General features: G+C 42.2%; 1 protein-coding gene across 11 annotated transcripts in view; it reads left to right on the forward strand.

Annotated features, from left to right (window-relative positions):
* Positions 1-24296, forward strand: part of Ptk2 (protein tyrosine kinase 2) — a 296868-nt gene that overhangs the window by 153969 nt on the left and 118603 nt on the right. For all 11 annotated transcript variants that reach the window (XM_045143862.1, XM_045143858.1, XM_045143860.1 and 8 more), the window contains 3 exons: positions 7595-7674; positions 7905-7967; positions 20002-20056. In XM_045143862.1, the coding sequence (XP_044999797.1) occupies positions 7595-7674; positions 7905-7967; positions 20002-20056 (198 nt within the window). The remainder of the gene's footprint in view (positions 1-7594; positions 7675-7904; positions 7968-20001; positions 20057-24296) is intronic.

A 24296-nucleotide genomic window follows, 5' to 3' on the forward strand; every position in this document is an offset into this window, starting at 1 on the left:
TCCCTATCTCCTGCTCCTGCAAACATGCACTTGACAAGTGTGTCTAGCAAAGATCTCATGTGCTTTCTACAGCATTAAGTTGATATAGGGTCTAAATAAAGGAATAATTTAGGATTAATTTTTAAATATATTTTCTTTCTTTAAGAGTGAGAAAGAGGTGCAGAGGAGTAGGGAATGAATGGGCATACCAGGGCCTCTAACCACTGCACAGGAACTCCAGATGCATGCACGACCTAATGCATCTGGCTGTATGTGGGTACTGGGGAATTGAACTTGGGCTCTTTGGCTTTGCAGGCAAACACATGACCAAGTAAGCCATCTCTACAGCCCATGATTAATAGTTTTTGTTAAGACAATCTGAGCTGTTATTAAGCCTTTGCTTAAGTCTCTTGAAAAGTGAATAAAGTGAAAAACTCATGGAGTCTAAATTCATCTTGTGTTCCCCCCTCCCCCCACTCAGGAATAGGGATTTAACCCAGGACCTTGTGCTTGCTAATAAGTATGTGCTGACTTCTGAGCTGTAACCCTAGCCCTTATCCTATTTTTCACATGTAAAGTTAGCATCGACAAATATTAACTTTATTAATTAATTTTTTGCATAAAAAAAGAAACAAAAAAAGGGGACTAGAGAAATGGCTCAGTGGATAAGACTGCTTGTGACAGCCTGAGTTCTAGCTTCAGTATTCACGTAAAAAGTGGAAATGGTACTGGGGAGATGGCTTAGCGGTTAAGCACTTGCCTGTGAAGCCTAAGGACCCCAGTTCAAGGCAGGACCCACGTTAGCCAGATGCACAAGGGGGCACACGCGTCTGGAGTTCGTTTGCAGTGGCTGAAGCCCTGGTGCGTCCATTCTCTCTCCCTCTATCTGCCTCTTTCTCTCTCTGTCACTCTCAAGTAAATAAATAAAAATAATTTTTTTAAAAAAGTGGAAATGGCCACACATTCCATTGACCCCAGTCCCGTGGGAGACTGCTCATCATCAGTCTGACCAAGAACTGTCTCAAGGAAACAATTTGGAAGAGTTACAGCAGAGGATGTGTGAAGTTTTCCTCTGGGCTTGCATGCACGTGGTCTGTGCATCTGCACACTCCTGTGCACACGCTGTACAAGCACATACCACATAGCCTCCCTGCACTTAGGAAGCAGGGGGTGGTGGTGCATCCAATAGTTGGGATGTGGTGGTGTACTTCTGTATTCCTAGCATTCAAGAAGCAGAGAAAAAGGTTTATCACAAGTTCCAGCCCTGTCTCAAAAAAATCATCTTTCGGGCTGAAGCAGTGGCTTAGTGGTTAAGGCATTTGCCTGTGAAGATACCATCTTTCCAAGTGACCTGGAAATAGAACCCATTGCCTTCAGCATGCTAGGCAAGAGCTATACCACTTAGACACACTAGCCACCCCCAGCAGGCTTTGTTGGAAAGCATCTTACAAATCCGTTGTACCTGGAGCTCTTAAACAATAGTAATCCCACTCAGGAAAGAGAGAGCACAATGCTAAAAATGCTGCAGACACAAGGGACAACACTGCATTCTGTAGTGGGGTTGTATGGGTAGATGAGCTAGCTATTTTCACTACCCTGGTAGCCAAAGTTCCAAGAAACCTAGACTTTAGGGTTTGGTTAATCTAGATTTTTGCATCAGCTTAAAATGCTGTCCATATTTGAGATGATGTATTTGCAAGTATATGTGCTTTGTATGATACAGTCATGCATCATTTAATTATGAGGACTTGCTCAGAGAAATGCATCTATACTCATTGTGTAAACTTCATGGAATGTACTTACACAGACTAAGGTGGCTGCTACATCAGCAGGCAGTATAATTGTAAGAGACCACCTTTCTAAATATGGTTATTTTATTGACTGAAATGTCACTGTGTGATGCATAACCATATAAGCAAATATACAGAGATGATTGGTAAATCTCATTTCAAAAGTGAGAGTTGGAATTAGGATTGACATAGTTATGAAATGTTTTAAGGGGGAAAAACGGAGCAACAGCTGAAGAGCACTGGAACTCACCCCCTATTCTCAGGGTGCTCAGTGGCAGCAGAGAACATTTGTCTGGAGGCTAGGTGACAGGTAGCACCATGCCATGTTAGGACAGAGACAACAGGAACACGGCCTGTTGTGCTGACCGTGCTTCATCTCAGTTGACACCCTTTGCAGAATAGTTGATCACTTCAGACCTCGTGTTTGGTTCAGACCATGAACTCATAGCTCTGGTACAACAGCTTTCAGAATGTGGAAGTCAATTGCCCATTCTAAGGGTATTATTCATATGAATTGTTGGATTATTACCATCCCTCTCTTGTAACCTGTATGAATTTGGTTATAATGTATGACATAGAAGACTCAATTCTATCCCTCCACCCCACCCATAAGTAGTGTTTAGATATTGCAGTACTTAGTCTATCAAGCAGATAGTTTCATGATAAGTTCCTCAGTTTAGCATTGAGGTTACGCAGTAGTTCTTCTGAAACCTGTCTCAGGTGACTAGAAGCCGCCAAGCTGCTTACACTGAGACAACTCTGTCATACCCTCCAAGGCTCAGGTACCATTGCAGAAGAATTGGTAGAAAGAATGTAAGAGCCAGGGCTGGAGAGATGGCTTAGTAGTTAAGGTGCTTGCCTGTGAAGCCCATGGTCTCAGGTTTGATTCCCCATTATCCACATAAGCCAGGTGCGCATGGTGATGCTTGCATCTGGAGTTCATATGCAGTGGCTAGAGTCCTTGGTGCACCCATTTATTCTCATATTTTCATATTCTGCCTCTCTCTTTCTTTCTCTCTATTGAATAAAATACTTTTAAAAAATAGGATGTAAGAGCCAAAGGAAAGGGAAAGTACTCACAATACTGTCTTCCAGACACTAGGTGGCCATGGTATTCATGACCTCATGGTGACTGATACTGCCAACACAAGACCTGCGTAATAGGAGGGGGAAAATGATGACATCAAAGTAGAAGAGAAACTGGTTGGAAAGAAGAAGGGATTCAGTAGAGGGGAATTCAGGAGGGTGGTGAGAGGGCATTATGTTAGGGGTATATTGTCTATATGTATAGAAATTGTCAATGAAATATTGTAGGGCTAGAGAGATGGTTTAGCAGTTAAGTAACTTGCCTGCAAACCCTTAGGACCCAGCTTTGATTTCCCAAGATCCACATAAGCCAGATGCACAAGGTAGCAAGCACATGCATCTGGAGTTTGTTTGCAGTGGCAGGAGGCCCTGACATCCCCATTCTCTCCCTTCTTCTCTCCCTCCCTTCCTCCTCCTCCTCTCTCTCAGATTAAAAAAAAATTTAATATTGTAAAAAGCTGCTTATGTTGGAAAACTAAAATTTTAAACCTGAAGCTATTGTTGTTTTTATATTATTTATTTGAGGAGAGAGAAAGAGGCAGGGGGAAGGAAAGGAGGGAGAGAATAGGCATGCCAGGGCCTTCAGCAGCTGCAAACGAACTTCAAATGTATGTGCCACCTTGTACATCTGGCTTACATGATCCTGGAGAATTGAACCTGGATCCTTTGGCTTTGCAGGCAAGTGCCTTAACTACTAAGCTATTCCTGTAGCCCTGTTGTTTTATACTAAAAAGAACCAGTAGAAGTGTAAAAAGATGATTCTAGAACTAAAGCTTTTTTACACATCCTTGGGTTAAGTAATTTTTTTGCATTTAGTTCTAGTATCCACTGTGTGTAATGATGAAAACTTGTTGCCTGAGTGTCTTATTTATGGAAAACAACATGATTCTCAGAGGTCCCCAGTTACCTAGTGCTGGCTGTATGTATGCTCATTAAACCTGCCTTCTCAGTCATTTAATAAACATCTGTCAACCACTTAGGTTGAGTGCCAATGCAAAGATAAAGGCTCTGAGAACAAGGTGTTCAGGATAGGAGCAGCACATAAATTGTCCTCTGCTTCTAATGGTATATTTCTCCAGTCATAAGAGAAGAAATGAGTAGATAGGTTCATGTGCACATCATGTTCCAAGTTGAAGAGAGGGGTTGGATGAAGAGTGTCTACTGGGGGCTGGAGAGATGGCTTAGCGGTTAAGCGCTTGCCTGTGAAGCCTAAGGACCCCGGTTCAAGGCTCGGTTCCCCAGGACCCACGTTAGCCAGATGCACAAGGGGGCGCACGCATCTGGAATTTGTCTGCAGTGGCTGGAAGCCCTGGCGCACCCGTTCTCAACCTCTCTCTCTCTGTCTCTTTTTCTCTCTGTCACTCTCAAATAAATAAATAATGAACAAAAAAAAATTTTTAAAAAAAGAGTGTCTACTGGATGTCTTTTATCGTCCCTGTGAGAAAGACGTAGAGAGAGTATGGAGTGAGTATGTAGGAGAACTCCCAGTGTCACAGTTACCTTCTCATTGCTGGGATAAAGCTCCAGACCAAAGCAGCAAGGCACATTTTTAAAAATATTTACTTATTTGCAAGCAGAAAAAGCTAGAGAAGAAAGACAAAGATTGGGCACTCCAAACAAACTTCAGATACACGCACCATTGTGCATCTGCCTTAATGTGGGTACTGAGGAATTGAACCCAGGTCATTAGGCTTTGCAGGCAAACATCTTAACTGCTGAGCCATCTCTTTAGCCCCTGGAGCAACGTGTTTTATGTCTCAATGGGAGGCTTTATGGTGCCAGGGGAAGGCATGGTGGAGCAGGGGCTAGTCATCAGCTCCCCAACAGCAGGTGGCAGACAGCAGCAGGAGAGGAAGCTGAACTAACATCAGTAAGCTAGGGCTAAGAAACTCCAAGGTCGTCCTCCTGCAATAAACCTCCTCCATCAAGGCTCCACCTCCCAAGTTGCCAGCTAGAAACCAAGCATTCAGAACACAAGTTTTTGGGGCATCCCTAATTCAAACCATATTCCACTCTCAGCCCCCATAAACTGATGACCATCCATGATGTAAAATGTAGGTTATTCAGTTCAATTTTCAAAGCCCCCATAGTTTTTAATCAATCACAATACTATTCCTATATCCCCATAGAGCAAGGTCTCTGATCTGTGAGCTATAAAGCCAAAAAAAAACACACAAAAAAAAACACATAATGGCACATATATTTGCACTGTAAAAAATGGCATTGCAGAAAAGATTGAACCAATGCAAGAGCTAAATAAGCAGGGCAAACATCAAATCCTGTAGCTCCAAGCCCTGACACTTATAGCCAGTTACAAAGTCTCTGAGTTTCCAATTCTGTCCCCTCCAGCTTGGCTGCTTACAGTCCAGAAAAAACTTCATCCTGAGCCAGCAGCTCTCCTTGGCAGCCACAGTCCTGGCCTATCAATAAAAGTCTCAGGGTCTCCACTGTGTTTTACAGCTCATCCTAATGGCTCCATCAGGCCTCCACACAGAGAACCCCGCCTCACATTGCACAGTGGTCACCGCCCCCCCCCCCAAAAAAAAACCACATTGCAAATCCAATGATCCTTTCTTTCCTGGTTTGTTATACTCCCAGGTGATCTACCATGTTTGTTAATCTAAGGAGCAATGAAGCCGTCTTTGCGTAACAGGACTATCCTTCACAATTCACGCCCCCTACTTCAAAAACATTAGCATTCTTCCTGCTATCATATTGTAGAAAAACTGACCCAATCTCATTGCTTTTAATTTTTCCAACAAATGCAGTTAAACCTAGCTGTTGCCTTTAAACTGATAATTTGATTTCTTTCTGAGCTGTGTCCATCTGCTCACACCAGTCCATTTCTTCTAAACAACCCTGCACAAATTCTCAAGACACAAACAGAATGTAGTAAGCCTCTCACATAAATTGCTTCTAGGCCAGTCTGAACAAAACTCTTTCTTCCCCTCATAAGCTAAACTTCCATACTCCACAGTTTTTCTGCATTTAGATCTCTCAGCTGCATGACCAGAATGGTCTATGAAATTCTGCTTTCAACATTGCAAGGTGTCTCTTAGACTAAGGTTTCAAATCCTTCCACATTCCTCCCACAAATCAGTTCCAAAAGGCCAAAACCACATAGTCAGGTCTCTTACAGCAACAACCCTGCTTCTGGTACGTTTTCTGTTGTAGTTACCTTCTTACTGCCAGATAAAGCACTCAACCAAAGCAACTGGTGCCAGGAAAGTTTTTTATTTTATTTTATTTTTTTTATTTTATTATTTTGCCTTATAGTATCAAGGGAAGCCTCATGATGGCAGAGGAGAGCATGGCATGAGCAGAGGCTTGATATCAATTCTGCCACAGCAGGTGAAAAACGGTAGCAGGATAGTGAGCCAACCTTAACACTGCCAAGCTAGGGCTTATAAACCTCAGGGTCTTCCTCTTGCAAGAGTCCACCTCTCAGATCTGCCCCAGCATTCAAAACACAGAAGTTTGTGGGATAAACCTAAATTCAAATCACCACACACAAGAATACACTGTTGAATTTCCAGGCAGTGTTAGGATAGCCATTTGAGACTTGACGTCATGACTTTCAATGAAGCCTATCCATGCGCATGAAGAAAGGGTGATTAGGTTAAGCATGGGTTGGTTTTACCAAGTGAACAAGACAGATTAGTAGACAGAATTGGGTGTGTGGGGCGGGGGTTCTTTACAAGGGAAGGTCATAATGATGGACCATCCAGTGTAACATAACTACAATTTGTGTGAAGGGATCAGAATCCTTGGAATAGGAGCTGGAAGGCTAGGAGATACCAGTTGGAGATATTTGAAATTTTTTTTTCTAGGCAGCAGTCAACACAACTTCTAGAAAGAGCTAGAGAATAAATATTTTAGGTTTTTTGACATTCAAGCAATAAAATTGAAAGCATTAGGAAAGTATTTACATAACAAGAGCAAGTACAGATTTCCATATATTTTGTATTGATATCATTTGTAATGGAATGTCATTTTGGTAATGCAGCTGTGCTGTGAGGGAGGGAAGGAAGGAGACAGCATTTCATCTGATGTTCATAGTGAATGCTCTCTGTCCTCAAAAGCAGTTACAGCTCTTTATCTCTTAATGCTCATCTGTGAGGAGATTGGAAAATGTCATTGTGCTGACAGTTACTTAGAAATAGTGGTATCAGTCCATGAGCGCTTATCTGTTACTTGAGTCCTCAGCCTCCCTACTACAGGCATCTTGGGACTGTGCCACCACACCTGTCAGTCTTTGATTGAACATCTTTGTTGCCAGAGGTGCTTCTAGTGTTTCTTTATGTTAGACTTTGTTATTGCCACTTAGAGTGAATAGTTACCTGGAAATACCTCAGTTGCACAGTAGATTTTGAAATAAGTAAATTTTCTTGGCCCTTGCACTGAGGTCCTTTGGGAATTGTCATTAGAGCTCAGAAAACACCTCTGCTGCAGACTGTCAAAGTGGAGCTTGTTTCTGCTTTCTGGTGAATGGAAGCATACAAAGCATCAAGGCACTGCTGTGATGCAGTGGTGGTGGTTGCTTGTAAAGTCCCAGGTAACCAGTCCTAGGCTATACAAGCTTCTCTTGGTAGGAAATTTAGTTCTTGGTTGTTTTTGATGATTTTATATTTAGAATCTAGCATAACTATTGACACTTTGTAAACAACTATGTAAAAGGCACTCAGTGGCATTTATTGAGTATATTAAAAACTTTCCTGCTTTCTGTTGGTTTATTGCAGGTGAAGAGCGACTACATGTTAGAGATAGCTGATCAAGTGGACCAGGAAATTGCTTTGAAATTGGGATGTCTGGAAATAAGGTAAGTGATAACTGTACATTAGGCCTTTATTCACCAATGTTATTTTCTTTTTTTGAAAGAATTCCAGGTATTTTTCTTCATCAAACTATCGATACCATCTTGAGTAAACTGAGAGGATTCCAAATTATTTATGATTTAGCTACCTCTTTACTAGTTTTTTTTTTTTAAATATTTAATAGTGTAAACCTTCCTTATATACCCATATCAGTTTATTTGTTCCCTGATTTTAGGAGATCCTACTGGGAGATGCGGGGCAATGCGCTGGAAAAGAAATCTAACTATGAAGTATTAGAGTAAGTAATACACAACAGCTATGCTTGCAGATACTGTACAATTAATCACTTCTTACTTTAGCTTGATACAATATTAAATGCTGAAACTGACAAAAACATTTATATTTAGAGAGAAAGTTTTAAGAACAAATCCTGGTGATCTTAATTTCACAGACACTCAGATTTGTTAATAGGGTCGTGTAGGTTATAACAAAAATACATTAGAGTTTAGCAAAGTAACACTAGTTTTTTTGTTGATAAACATTTAATCTTTTTTGGGCTGGCACTTAACTTCTGTTTTACATTGAAATCCAGAATTGCCCATAAATTGGTTATGAATTATTCATTTTCTCTGTATAAGTTTAATGAGGGTTTTGTTTTTTTTTAAAAGAAATGGAGAAATGAATTACTTGTTGTTCTTGCATCAAAAAATTTAATGTCAGCTGGGCATGGTGGTGCATGCCTTCAATCCCAGCACTTGGAAGTTAGAGGATGGCTGTGAGTTCAAAGCCACCCTTAGATTACATATGAATTCCAGGTTAGACTGAGCTCTAGAGCAAGACTCTACCTCAAAAGAGTAAAACAGGGCTGGAGAGATAGCTTAGCAGTTAAGGTACTTGCCTGCAGAGTCTAAGGACCCATGTTTGTTCTCTCTCCAGATCTCAAGTAGGCTAGATGCACAAAGTGGTGCAAACGCAAAGTTGCATATGCACAGTAGGTGCCACAAGCCTCTAGAGTTCTATTGCAGTGGCTGAGGCCCTGACATGTGCTCTCTCTTAGTAAATCTCTCAATAAAACAAAAAATTCAATGTCAAAATATTTATGATAATGAATTTAATTTGTGTATTAAACTGTTGTACTAGGTTATTTAAAAACAGGCATACCAGGGGCTGAAGGGATGGCTTAGTGGGTAAGGTGTTTGCCTGCAAAGCCAAAGCACCCAGGTTCAGTTCCCCAGGACCCACATAAGCCAGATGCACAAGGGAGCGCACACATCTGGAGTTTGTTTGCAGTGTCTGGAGGCCCTGGCTTGCCCATTCTCTCACTCTCTCCCTTTCTCTCTCCCTCTCCCTTTCCCTCTTTCTCTGTCAAATAAATAAAAGTAAGAAGAAAATTGTTTTAAAGGTAGGCATGCTAAACTGGCACTTGTATGTTTGTAGAAGTTGTGCCCCTCATCCTTGGGACTTGACTCAGCAGGATAAGTGGTATGTGTTTATTACATTAGTGAAGGTCAGCGGCACTGTGTTCTGCAGAAATGTACATTTTGCTAGCACCATCTCTAGCCTGCTGTTTTCATCAAGTGAACGGTTATCCATAGTTGCTCAGCCACAGTAAAGACCTCAAGGGGCATTAGATTTTTTATATATGTTTTATTGATTGATTGATTTATGAGAGAGGCAGGTAGAAAGAGAATGGAAGTGCCTGGGCCTCCAGCCGCTGCAAAAGAACTCCAGACACATGTGCCACACTGTGCATCTGGCTTACGTGGGTCCTAAGAAGTCGAACATGGGTCCTTTGGCTTTGCAGGCAAGTGCCTTAATCACTAAGCCATCTTTCTAGCCTGAAAGATTATTATTATTATTTTTTTTTAGATAGGGCTTGAACTTGTGACAAACATCTTTGTCTGCTTCTGGAGTTCTAGGAATACAGATTTTATGTGGCCTTTCCAGGTCAGTCCAACTACTTTCACAATGTGAGAGTTTTAACATGCCCTCGTTTTGAAAATAGAAATTTGCAAGGATGGTATAGCCACAGAAAAATAAAGGCAGAAGTAATTTTGGAAAACCACTATTAATCAGGTAGAATCATCTAAAGTGATAATTGATAATAATAGAACACTTATGTTTGAACCTTGTGTGGCCTTCTTGGGCCCAGGCAGTCCACCTTTATTTCAAGCACTTCTAGGATATATTTTTATTTATGTACGAAATGGAGAGAAAAGGAGTTGGGAGAGAGTATGAACATGCCAGGGTCTCTTGCCATTGTAAACAAACTCTAGACATATGCTTCACTTTGTGTATCTGGCTTTATGTTGGTACTGAGGAATTGAACCAGGTTGCAGGCTGTACAAACAGGTGCTTTTAACTACTAAGCACCCCATCTTTGTTTCAAAGTGTTTAAAACTGATGTAGCACCCAACTCCTGATCTTAACACATTTTATTGCTTCAGGTTTGTGACAGTGTTCATGGCACACCGGAGACAGTCAGTGTTTGTGGTTGTGCACGCAAAGATGACTGGCCACCTGTGCCATACCTCTTAACACACACAGGGACAAAATAAGTCATTTGAACTTGAATCAAAAATGTTAGATAAGCCGGATGTGGTGGCACACGCCTTTAATCCCAGCACTCGGGAGGCAGAGGTAGGAGGAGCACCATGAGTTCAAGGCCACCCTGAGACTCCATAGTTAATTCCAGGTCAGCCTCAGCTAGAGTGAGACCCTGCCTCGAAAAACCAAAAAAAAAGAGAGAGATACTTAAGATTTCTTGCCAGACAGAATTATTCTAAATAGAATTTCTCCTGTCCTTTAGTGGATAATATAGTAGTAACAGTGCCATTAATGACACTGAAAAACTAAAATAGCTGTGCATGGTGACTCTTGCCTTTAATCCCAGCACTCACTCAGGAGGCTGTAGTAGGAGGAACTCCCGTGAGTTCACGGCCATCCTGAGCAAGAGTGAGACCCTGCCTTGAACTCATTCATTATGGTTCATTTAAATATTGTCACACTACTCAGCCTAAGAGGTCCTCCCTAGTGGGTGATTAAAATTGCCAGAGCCAGAGAGGCCACTGCAGGTCTCTTGTCTTAGATAAATACTGTTTTTGTTTTCATTTCAAAAGGAAGGCCAGAAAATTAGGAATATTTTTAATCTCCTTGGTTATTTGCTGTGCTAGTTTCTGTGCTTACTTATTTAGCAGCCATGATGGAGCATCTATAGAAGTTTTGGTACCTAAGTGCTAGAGAATAGGGAATGTATAGCATAGTCTTCCTTCTCTGGAAGCTTATAGCTCTGGGGTGTCAACAAGTAAGGAAAAGTGCAGTGTACCAGCAGCCGTGCGACAGCATCTACGTGGTTCCACAGGAACGTGCTGCCCAGCTGAAGCTTGGAGGCCAAATGCCTGGTCTATTCACTGTGGGTGGGGCAGAACTAGGTGGGCATTGGAGGTAGTTCCAGAGAGAAGTCAGCATAGAGACTTCAGTAACAGTTGGTAAACTGTAGGCTGTGTGGGCTGAACATTAGGTCTATGAGGTGGAGAGTTAGGCCTGTAGGTCAAGGTTGTTAACACTTCAAAGACATCTGGACTTGGCCCTTGGGTCCTTGACCCATTTTAAGCAGGGGAATGACAAGAGGAGATCTTTGATTTAGAATTTCATACTCCTTTCTGTGTGACCCTCAACGAAGGCTCTGAGATAGTGGTGGAAGTGCCATTGAGGAGGCGTGGATCAGTGGCTGGTTTGGTCTGAGTCATGCAGGAAAGGAAGATTTCTCTGGGTTTATTGTCAGACTCCAGGGATGTAGTCACAGCAACAGCACACTTGATAAAAGAGGAGGAATTGTTGGGGCATGTTAGATTTCACTGAGTTACTTCATGTATCCTAATACAGAAAAGGAGGAAGAATATTGGTTTATTTGATTGACTATGAAGTCACCAATCCCAGCAACATTAAGAATCTCTCGTGGTATCTAGCTCTCAGACCATGGTTTCTAACACTTCATTTAAAAAAAGAAAGAGAACAAGGCACCTGAGAAACATGCCTAATTCAGGGAGGGGAGAATTGCAAGATGAACCTGAAGTAACTAACAGTGCTTAGAAAAAGGAAACCAAACAGAAGGATAGAGCATTGTTAGTGGGATGCACAAGCCTGCTGGAAGTGCTCCCAGCGACAAAAGGCAGAAATAACACAGTGACATTTCATGACCCAAAATATAAAGTCAGTACCCACAAGTCTACTCAAGGACATCCTCTGAATACAGAGACAATAGGAAATGGCATCTTCTCCACAAAAGGCTTCCAATAGATTTGTGATCTGGCCACCAACAGTGGTAGAGAGTAAAGCCCACCACAACAGTGTGGGTTTTACCTAAGTGGCTTGCTTCTAGTGAGCACAATACGGGAAGGAACTGTTTGCAGAAAGTCGTGAACAAACTCGAAGACACAGCCTCAACCAGGTGATTAAGGTCATTGTCAGTAGTGACAGGTCATGTTGATAGAGTGCAGTGTGGTCTTAAAACCCATACCCCAACCTCATCATGAAGGAGACATCACACAGATACCAGTTGAGGAACATTTTGCAGAATATTTGACTACCACTCTCAGAAGTCAAGATCAGCTGGGTATGGTTGCACACCCTTTAATCCCAGTACTCAGGAGGCAGAGGTAGGAGGATCTTTGAATTTGAAGCCAGCCTGAGACTACAGAGTGAGTTTGAGGTCAGCCCAGGCAAGAGCAAGACCCTGCCTTAAATAAACCCAAAACAAACAAACTAAAAACCCTGTTAAGGTTATTAAAGAGGAAAAAGGAGTTTGACAAACTGACACAGGTAGGAGTTGCCTACAAAGAAATGAGGATTATGTGGTGTGATGTCGTACATGGGCTCTTTTTATTTTTTATTTTTATTTTATTTTATTTATTTGAGAGAGTATATGAGAATGAGAATGAAGAATGAATGGGCACAACAGGGCCTCTAGCCACTCCAGATGCATGTGCCACCTTGTGCATCTGGCTTTACATAGTACTGGGGGATTGAACTCAGGTTCTTAGGTTTCACAGGCAAAACCCTTAGCTGCTAAGTCATCTGTCCAGTCCTGGGTGCGCGCGCTCTCACACTCTCTCTCTGTCTCTTTAACTATTTATTGACAACTTACATAAATGTTGACAATGTACCATGAGTATAATTCTTCTCACCATCCTTCCTTTCCCCCTCCACTTAATCCCTTCTTCCTTCTTTTTTATTCTGATGTCATTTCCCCTCCTACTGTTATGCAGGTAGCATCAGCCACTGTGAGGTCATGAATATCAAGGCCACTTTGTATCTGGGTGACAACATCATAAACAGTACCAACCCTTCCTTTGTCTTTTAGGTTCTTTTCACTACCTCGTTCCTCAATGGTCCCTGTACATTGGAGGGTGTGATAGAGATGTCTCACTTAGTGCTGAATACTCCATTGTCATTTCTTCTCAGCACTATGGTGTGTTTTGAGTCACCCCTGTCCGAAAAGAGAAGCTTCTCTAACCAAAAGTGAGAGCAACATTAATATATGGACATAAACATAAGTGTTTAGAGGGCAGTTTGGTAGGCATAGTATATGCATTTAGCCAGACAATAGTAGTCATTACTTCCCTAGGGTTATTACATAGTCTCTTGAAACAGCAAACAGACATAGGGAAAGAAATAGTATAGTGGCGGTTATAATAGCATATCAGATGTGGTACAAGCACAGCAATACAGGATGCTAACAGCAGGTGCACGGGAGAGGGAGGGCATAGCTGGATTGTTTTTTCAAACAAGTTTTCTTTCACCACTGAATCACTTCTCCAGTCCCTGTTGTTGGGTTTTAGACAGGGTCTCACTGTCTAGTCCAGAGCTCAGAACTCCTAATTTTTCTGCTTCAAAAAGTACTGGCATTAGTAGACATGTGCTGCCATACCTAGCTTTTACAACTTGAAAAATAAAAACTATTCTAACAAGTTTGAACTTTAAAAAGTTGATATGAGAGTTGAGGGGGCAAAAGTCAGTAAGGAAATTGATAGAGAGATGTCCAGAGGGAGTGAGCAGTGATATGGAGTTCCCTGGCTGACACAATGGCAGCAAGATTTGCTGTGAACACGTGGGCTGGTTCTTCAGTCTCCAGGGAAACCTGCCTAGGGCAGGGACTAGGAACGATGGGATAGGGTTGTTTTCTGTTTCTGAGGCCAAGACAAGAAAGGGAGGATGAGGGAAAGATGTAGTCCGTACAAGATCAGAGGCATCCAGTGGAGCCCAGAGCAGATGTGCTGTCGCAGAGATGCAAGCACAGCAGGTTCTGAAAGCCTCTCCAAGGATCAGACACTGGCCTGCTGGTGTTGGCCGGCACAGCCAGCCAAGAGTACAAATGAAGAGCCAGGCTTCAGTCTGGCTTTTTGGAGAATTAGGTTTAAGGTCTTAAATTTGAAATGAGTGAAGGTTTGTGCTTTAGTTAGTATAATTTTGGCTTCTAGAAATGACAGAAGTTCAGACAAAAGAATAAGTAAATAGAAGAATAATAATTATGATTATAACCAGCGTCTTCAAAACTTTGGTGTGTTGTGAGATGTAAAATAAATAAGAAAGAAAGGCTGGAAATTGCTGTGTAACAGTAAGGGCTTGTGGTGGTCACTATCTGAATATAAGTACAGTGAGCTTATAAACCAGATCCTTCTTAGAAGGCATGGCCAAGCTGAGCCACAGAATGCATGGCAGTTTTACATCACTTTGCTGTGTGTGGTAGTCACATAGGTAAACGTGGTGGCTCTTCCAAAGCAGAGGATCTTACGATCCTTGTGATTTGCAGTCTCATGTTTATGAGCTCTCCTTCTAAGTCCCTGTGCTTTTGCACTGCCATGGTTTCAACGCATATGAACTCACTGCCTGCCTCAGAGGAGAGGTGATGGGCGAGAGGGTCCCTGCAGCAGAGCAGTAGCTCCTCTGAGCCCAGCATCTGCAGGTCCAGCTCTGCACTGGCTGCTTGATCTGTGAGGTTCAGTGGCAATCATGTCCATGCTGCCTGACAATGGCAGGGCTGCAGGGAGGTGCATGGAATGTGCATGCAAGAGCTTAGTATTTTGCCCAGCACAGAACCAGACTTTATACAGGTCTTCCAAAGAACATGAGCAAAAAATACTAGAAAAAAAAAATGGTGGGGGTTCATCTGTTGGATTTGTTTGGAGCTCCTTTGATGTGAGTTGTAGTATTATTATTTGGTAATAATAAATTCTAGTTAGAAAATTTAAACTACATTGTAAAATAGAAGAAAATAAACCTTATTATCCCAATACTCTCAAATAACAGCTTTTGTATTAGTGAAAATCTTACTCCTTAAAATATATAGATGTACATGCAGCATGGTTTTTGACTAGTTGCAACATGGTTTTTACTACGAATACAATAAGGGTATGCATGCATCCTGCAGTTTCATTCAACTGAATGTTGAAGACGTCTTTCTAAGGTATATTCTCTTGATAAGCCCATGTCCACACTTGGCTTTGTACAACTTCTTTCATTGTTTTCCCTCCTCTTCTCCCTTCCCCTTTTCCTTCGCTGTTTGTTCTGCCCCTTTATGCTTATTTTTAAATCTATATTACAAATCAAAAGTCTTAATAAACTCCAGCTTTGACTCTTCACAAATCATCACATTCCTATCTATAGTTTAAATACCTACCTCTAATCCTTGCTGGTTTATTTTCATGGGTGTTCAACTTTGGCCTTTGAGGCTCTGTCAGTCCCTCACACAGCAGAATGTTTCTGTCCCCTTGGAAAGCTGGCTTCTGCTTGCTGATCCTCATCATGCCAAAGACATTTGGAGCTTTGCTGTTTTTTTTTGTTGTTGTTGTTGTTGTTGTTGTTGTTGTTTTGTCCTAAATTCTGTTTGCCTTTAATTGGTGGTGTCCTGGTTTACGGTTTCCACTATAAGTTGCATATTTTCTGTCCTTGAACCTTGCAGATGTACTTCTTTTTACTTGCTTACAAATAAATGACATTATTGCTTTTTCCAGAGTCCATATTTGGCTATCCCTGCTCATGTGTCTCTTAAACTTCTTTTCTTTTTTAGAGTGAGAGAGATTCGGCAGGGCCACAGCCATTGAAAATGAACTCTGTCCCAGCTGCAGTGGAAAACAGAATCAAATGGGATACCTTTAAGTATCATTGAAGTATTCAGAGTGCAGAACTATTAATCTAGAAGCATTAACAGAATAAAGCTGCCTTTTGAGAAATGAGGAAGAAGAAACAAATACAAGATGACAAAAAATAGAATTTTACCATCAAAATCTACATATTAAAAAAAAAAAAAACCTAAGGCTAGGCCAATGGCCCTATAATCCCAGCACTTAGGAGTTGGAGGCAGCAAAAATAGCATTTCAAGGTCATCCTTAGATAACATAGAAAGTTCAAGGACAGCGTGGGCTACATGAGATTCTGTCTCTGAAAAGAAAGCAAGCCAGCAAGGAAGATAGGGAGGAGAAGGAAGAAAGAAGGGGGAATGCTTCTAGATTAATAGTTCTGTACTCTGAATACTTACTTCACTGATACTTAAAGGTATCCCATTTGATTCTGTTTTCCACTGTAGCTGGGACAGAGGCCAGCCTGGTCCATGGAAATGAAATGTCACTGGCTGGGAGGATTCTTGTACCCAGGGACTTATCACTCTGCATCTGTGTGTGGTCTCTTTGGTGACTGACATGAGGAGGGAGCCTGTTAACCAGGGCTTGGCTTCGTGACTTGAAGCACAGCAATATTCACCAGAGTTAACGTTTTTTTTTCTTTATCAGATAGGGTTGAAAGCATCTAGGATACACTTTGGCAGTTAATAGTAAGGGATCTATATAGGTAGTTATTTTATTATTTATTTTATTTATGACATAAATTGCATTTATTTCTTACATTTGAGACAGCTGTGTGGAGCTTGAGCACCAGTTCTGTGACATGAGGGGAGCTGGTACAGAACACCTTGTTACCTTTTAGCCCAGGCCAGGCATTGCACAGAGAGAGGTGGCCTCATAGTACAAGAGAGGTGACCCACGTGTCCCTGAGATATGCTTAAATTTGGAAATGTGTAAAAGGCTCTCCCAACTTTGAGCATGCTTCTCTATTGGCTACACCACAGAGCCAAAGAACAGTTGCCTCTTAGATGTTTGAGAGGCAGTTCTGTTGATATTATCCCATGATCTGTGGTCTTTATTTTATTGCCAACTATGTCCCAGAACTCTTAATAGACAAATGTTACGAATTCATTATTACTCAAAAGTATTTGTGAGAAAAACTTCATACATGCTGTTAAGCATTGACTCTAAGCTCAAATAAACTTTATTTCTTTTTAAATTATTTTTTGAGGAAAGCCCAACAGACTGACCTATTTTTTTTTTTATTTGCAAAAGAGAGAGGAGGAGGGTCCTCCAGCCACTACAGTTGAACTTCATATGCCTGTGCCACTTTGTGCGCAAGTACAACCTTGAACTCTTGCATCGCCCTGTGCGCCTGGTTTCCACTGGATCTGGAGAGTCACATATGGGTGCTTAGCCTTCGTAGGCAAGCACCTTGATCACTGAGCCATTTCTCTCTCTCTCCAGCCCAAAACTCTGTTGTTAATAATGGAGTTGTTTTTACCTTGGAAACGAATATAACTTCTTAGCAGTCATTTTCACAAAGAAATTAGCTCTTTTGTTTTTCTTAAAATATGCAGCTGTCTTTATCCACCTTTAATTTTCTTATTTCTTTTTTTTTTTTTTTTTTTTTTTTTTTTCCCGAGGTAGGGTCTCACTCTAGCCCAGGCTGACCTGGAATTCACTATGGAGTCTCAGGGTGGCCTCGAACTCACGGTGATCCTCATACCTCTGCCTCCCAAGTGCTGGGATTAAAGGTGTATGCCATCACACCCGGCTTAATTTTCTTATTTCTAAGAGAACCAAGTGTGATGAGCTCTTGTGTCTCTACCCTTGTGAAAAAAGTAAGTATATACAGCCTCCCAGATCAGCAGAGGTCATCCATGCCTTGGGCTTTCTCTACACCTTAGCTGGTCATGGCCAGGTGCCTGTGGATGTCAGTGGTGCCTCACCCAGCACCACTCATGCGGAATGGAGTTGTTGCACACCTGCCTGACTCTGGCACTGGCAAGGTGTCAGCATTTGTCTCCATATCTTCCCCACATGCTCACCCACCTATCTAGGTGCTCTGCTTGCTGGCTGTGGTCGGCGTCTCTAGGCTCCTACTACTACTCAGCGCCTCTACAGCCTGCCCTCTGCCAACACCCTTACCCCACCTTTGAAAGGCAGACTTCTTTCTGTGCCAAATAGCCATACGAGGTCAAAGCACTCCTGACAGGAACAGCTTCCAGGGTGTTTCAGAGCGAAGGTAGTTCAGAATTCCTCAGCCTTCTGGACACCTTATAGACATATCTTACTTAATGCTGAGACCACTACATGTGGCAGGAATTGACAACCTCACTTCACAAGTAGACAAGCTGAGATTCACACGTGCTCATCACAAGCCCCTCCTGGCAGAGGCAAGTTCAGATCCAGAGCTCTGCTCCAGAAACAAGTGCTTTCTGCTGTGGTCTGTTGGTTGAGAAAGAAAGAAGGCAGAGAGGAAGTACTTGGGAAGAGTGCCCTAGAGATAATAGAGTGGTTGTTTTCTTTAAGAGACAATGCTTGTTTTTTCCCCCTTCCCAGTAGTGTTGAGCATCCGCATTCTTAACATGAAAAGATGTTCTCTTTCTTTAAGAAAGTAGCAAGAAGTAGAACTTGGGTGGGCATTTTTCCTCTTCGTATCTAGTAATCATATTAGATAATGCCAGTCTGAAAGGGTAAAGAAGAGAATTTAACAAATTCTAGTGGTTAGAGAAAAAGGAAAGTGACACAAATTCACTGGGTCGGTAGAGCGGGCGAAGAGTATGCCATAGAGCCAAGAACAACTTGTAGTATGAACTGCTTAACGCCACAGGAGTAGAAGGAGAGGGGATGGGCTTTGGACCAAGCGGGAATTCATTTGCTTAGCTGCTGCCTGTTAGTAGATTCGGGTATAGGATCAACTGTAAAATGTGATTTTTGTTCTCCACCCCCCCCCCCCCCAAAGTAGGGTCTCACTCTAACCCAGGCTGACCTGGAATTCACTTTGTAGTCTCACAGTGGCCTCGTACTCATGGCGATCCTCCTACCTCTGCCTCCCAAGTGCTGGGACTAAAGGCGTGCGCCACCACACCCAGCTGATTTCTGTTCTTGATTATGAATCATCTAACTCAGTTATAGAATAATTCCTGTTTTTTGGCACTTCTTGTTTAGTTAATGCTTTTTCCCTATGTGACTGAAAAAGATTTCACTCTTCTTGGTCTTTTTCTATTTTCCATGATCCCTTGACCCCACATCTTGAGAACCTTCCTGGAACACAAGTGCCATCTAGTGGCCCAAATCAATTAAGCCTGCCCCCAGAGTAAGCAGGGAAGCAAGCTGGAGCTTTCTGACTGAGAGCTCCTCCTGAGGGCTGAGTGTTCCAAGGTTTAGCATAGTAATGGCTACTCAGCCTGCCATACTGACATTTGTTTCTTCCTGTGGATTTTTGAGACAAGGTTTCATTCTAGCCTAGGCTGGCCTTGAACTCACGGTGATTGCCTGCCTCAGACTCCTGAGTGCTGGAATTACAGGTATGAGTCCCCACAGCCAGCTCAGTTGCTGATATTTCTGACATTCCCTCACATCAGCTTTTTGACGAGGAAAAATCACTTGATTTCTACCTTTTTCCTTTTGTGAAGTAGAGATGATAAACAATGACTACATGAGTAAGATCCTAAATTTAAAAGTTACGTAAAAAAAAGTGGTCACCTTTTTGGATAAATCTAAGGGATTTATTCATTTAAAACTTCCCAAGATAGACCCTTGGTCTATTCTTAATAAAGCTCATTGCTTTGTCTAAAAAGCACCATTACCTGGCTGTAAATGTAACTTCTGAGCATCATCTGGGGGAAACACTTATTACACAATGGGGTTTGCAAAGAGCCAATGCTTCAGAAGGGCTGTCAACAAAAATAAAGAAAAGAAAGAGAGAAAGAAGAAAGGAAGGAAGGAAAGAAAGTCAAAAAAGAAAAAAGGAAGGAGAAAAGAGATTGTCACTTAAATTGTGTTCAATTTTAAGTGAATTGCTAGAAAATAATTTGTCCTGAGCCCCTCTCTGAATGTGCTGGTAGATTGAAGCTCGATTGTGTTTGTCTCTATCCTGAGTTAGAGTGAGGGTAAATAAAGTGCTTTTATGTTCTTACAAATATGTCATTAATTAATTTGATGGTTTTGATGGTTTTATTTGTTAATACGCTTCTTTTTATGTTTCAGAAAAGATGTTGGTTTAAAGCGATTTTTCCCTAAGAGTTTACTGGATTCTGTCAAGGTAATTAGAGTCTCCTTTGTCATAATCCGATGATGAAACTATGTTGGTACCTTTTCCCTGATGGAGAATTGCATCTGAGAGAGTAAAATAATGTCATTTCTTCCTTTCTGTGGTAGAAGCTAGCACTCGGTCATGTTAATGGAAGATAGATAGATGGTTGTAGGTTCAGCTGTCTTCCATAAAACTGTGGCTTTGCTTCTTGATTGTGTACTCACCTAAGCTCAAAACTAAAACATCATTCGTTGTTCATGTCACCTAGGTCTTTAAAGTGTCATATTTTATCCATTGGTGTGGGCAGTAGGGGTGTGATGCCAGGCCTTTTGTCGCTACAAATAGATGCCAGGTACCTTACACTAGTTTTTGCAGCTGGCTTAGATGGGCAGTTTGGAAATTGAACTACCGGTCAACAGGCTTCTCAAGTAAGCACCATTAACTGCTGAGCCATCTTCCTAGCACTCCCCCCCCTTTTATTGAAATTTTCATGCATGTACATAATATATTTTGATCATAATCCCCTACCATTACTTTCTTTTATTTCCCCTCCTTCAAACTCTTTCCACATAACTCCTCCTTTTCCAACTAGTTCTTCTGGTTTGATGTCTTTTTTTTTTCCTCTTTCTTCCCATCATCCATGATTTCATGTTGATGGACCCAATGTTGTGTAAATCAACTGTGAGATTATAATTGCATCCCTGTCTCTTTTCTATCATGATCCTTGCTCAGCATCTCAGGTGCTTATTTTTCTCATGGACTTTATTATTCATCTGTTTGTGTTTCTCTTCCTCCACTGTAGTTTAAGACCCTAAAAGGCCAGCGTCCTGTCTGTGGTATTCTCCTTATAGTCAGTGTGTGGGCCCTGTGGCCATTTGTGTGTATGTGGGGCGGGGGATACATATGAAAGCAAGAGGCCAGCAGGTTTTACACCAGCGGAGAGGTAGGACCATTGTTTGATTTTGGCATATTAATCTGATAGTAACCTGGAGGATAGATTGAAAGCCAGAGACCAGGAGCAGGGTTTGATCGAGGGAGATAGGGTGACAGTGTACAGGGTCTAGGTGGCAGGGGACAGGGACTTGAGTGAATTGTAGGAACAAACAGAGCAACTGTGCTTTCTGTCAGAAGTTCCATTGTTGCTGGTTTTGAAGGAAGAATTAAGTTTGAGCAGGTATTATTTACAGATGTGTCATGAATGACTAGGAAACACCAGCAATGTCACAGCTGGAGGTGGCTGAGGAAATGGGATGCCTGAAAATGTGGGGGCTTGGACAGGAGGGACAGACAGTGGTCACTGGGGAGGTCTGCATTAGTCAGGTTCAGTGACATGTTATAGTGAATTGCTGTAGATATATGTCACTGTATGATTGTCAGGACCCATGAACTCTGTCTTCAGTGTTAGCAGATCTCTGTATACCTCAATGTAGATAACAAATCAAAATAGCCCAATCTTCATTTATTCCAATCAAAACTAGAATTTTTTTTTTAAGTTTTTCAAAGTAGTGTTTGAAGGAGCTGTCCAGTTCCCAAGTAATGAACTAAGATGATTTCCTAGAGTACCTTAAGGATACTTTGGAAGCTGGGGAGATGGCTTAACCAGTAAGAGCTCTTAACTACATAAGCATGAGGACCTACAGTGAACTCCCTGCACCCATGTAAAAAGCTGGCCATGGCCATGAAGACTTGTAATGCCAGCACTGAGAGGGGCAGGAACAGAAGGATTACCTTGACTTGCTGGCCATCAAGTTTCACAAAAAATGGACTCAGATGCCAGGTTCAGTGAGAGACCCTGTATCAAGAATATAAAGCAGAGGAGCTGTGGAGTACACTAGATGTGCTACTCTGGCCTCCATATGTGCTTGTGGTTTGTGCATATTTTTAATGTTTTAATATTAAATATTTTTATTTATTTTCAAGCAGAGAGATAGTAGGAGAGAGGGAATGAATCAGTAAATGAATGAGAATGGATGTGTCAGGGCCTCCAGCCACTCAAACAAACTGCAGATGCATGTGCCACTGTGCATCAGGCTTTCCGTGGGTATTGGAGAATCAAACCCTGGTCATTAGGCCTTGTAGGCAAGCACATTAATCGCTGAGCCATCTCTCCAGCCCTGCACACATACTTTGTACACCAAATTAAGTTTTTAAAGATGAATATTTTAGTACCAGGAGTTAGTTGTAGTTTGTACCAGTGATCTCAACACTGAGGAAGCTTAGGCAGGAGGATCTTAGGATAAGTGCCAGCCTGGTCTATATCACAAGCCTGTCTCATAAACAAACAAAAACACTTTATTTTATTATTTAAAAATCCAACTCTCTGTGGTGGCACACACCTTTAATCCCAGCAGTCAGGAGGCAGAGTAGGAAGATCACTGTGAATTCGAGGATACCCTAAGATTACATAGTGAATTCCAAGTTTAGCCTGAGCTAGAGACCCTACCTTGACAAACCAAAAAAAAAAAAAGTTCCTCCATCTTCTTTATTATGATTGTACATGCATGGCTTGTAACAGTTTGATAGAGCATGTGCCTCTGACTGGCAGAAAGGCCAGAGAGGGTGAACACAGGTACTTCTTGTGGGCCAGGCCCACTTGACAGGCAAGAACGAATGCTGCACACACTGCTGGTATGTTTGTATTGAGCTTGTGGGGTATGTATGCTTTTCTTTATATGTTCTCAGCCTTCTATTCATTTTTCCCTCTCCCCACTCTCTTTCTTTGAAGGTAGTGTTTCACTGTAGCTCAGGCTGAATTGGAACTCACTCAATAGTCAAGGCTGGCCTCAAACTCATAGCAATCCTTCTGCCTCAGCCTCCCAGGTGTTGGGATTAAAGGTGTGCACCACTATGCCTTTTTTTTCTGCATTTTTTGCCTTTTTTGTTTAGGCTGACATTGATTTTTGCATAAGAAGCCTTGGGCCTCTGTTATTGCTTGTAGCATAATCATTAGATCTGTTAATAAGCATAGCAGCAGTTGCCAGTGGCTTGACCTACTAATGTGGTTGTGAGTTTCTTCTCTCCACTTGAGCTGGTGTAACATGGAGTGTATTCCTGCTTCCCCAGTTTGAGCAAACACAAAGAATGTGCTTCTGTTTGAAGTGCAATGCCAGGTAGTCAGTCATGCTTGCTCCTGCCAGTTCAGAGTTTCTGGGATTTGTGTCTGTCAGTTAATGTCAGGTAGCTGGAGGAAGTTAAGATTTTGTGGAATTTTTTCTCACTGAAAATTAAGAAAAACTACTACTTACTAAGGTGTCCTTTTTATAAAAAACTAATTATGTCATTTATTCCACACAGCAAAGATTTTCTAGTTAATGTTGGATGCTAGGTTTGGAATTGACGGTCATTGTTGCAGCCACCCTGCAGTGCAGAGGAAAAGTGTGTTGTGCTCCTGGCAGAGGTCTTCTTGTGGCTGGCTGGGAGTGAGAGGCTGGTCCTGTGTGTGGAGGAGGCCGCGCTGATGGGTGTCGTATATTTGTATAGTGCAGCTACTTGAGCTGGCTGACCTGCTTGCCTGTTGCTGTGACTTCTTGGATCTTAGCCAGATGATGTGCGTGCAGGACAGGACAGGTCAGCCGGCATACAGGAAAGTCTGCTGACTTTCACTGGTCCCGGTCTGACGGTTTCAGTTCCTATCCTAGAGAAGCAGACAACCAGACAGACCTGTCATCAGTAAACACTGTTGCAGAGAGACACTGTGACACTGAAGCGAAGGAGGTAGAGAGGAGAGAATGGGCGAGCTGCATTTGAAATGGTGTTGAAGGTGGAGCACCTCACAGGACTCAACTATGGATGGAATGTGGCGAGGTAGCAAAGGAAGAGCAGATCAGCCTCACATTGAAATGTGCAGTCATGCTGCTGTCGTGAGGAAGACTGTGGAGTCCAGAGCAGAACTGTGACCTGTATGTTCATCCACTCAGGCCCATACAGACCTGAGCTGGCCAGACCCCAAGGCTGTGGACGTCAAGAGAAAGAGCAAGGAGAGTGGACTCATCCTGGAGGGTGGAAACTCAGCTTGGTGTGGTGGGCATCAGCCAGGCAGGCTGTCGGTGTGCACATTAGTTTTTAACTGTCCAGGAAATCCAGGTAGAGCTGTTGGTGCTCATGACAGAACTAATCTGAAGCTCAAGGGAAGATTCTACTTACTTTCTGGCTTCTGTCCCTGCTAGCTCCTAGGATGACTACTTGCTTGCTTGTTTGTTTTGAGACAAGGTTCTAGTATGCCTGGTACGCATAGTCTTCCTGCCTCAGT

This window comes from Jaculus jaculus, chromosome 2 (genome assembly GCF_020740685.1).
Source record: "Jaculus jaculus isolate mJacJac1 chromosome 2, mJacJac1.mat.Y.cur, whole genome shotgun sequence".
Lineage (NCBI taxonomy): Eukaryota > Metazoa > Chordata > Mammalia > Rodentia > Dipodidae > Jaculus > Jaculus jaculus.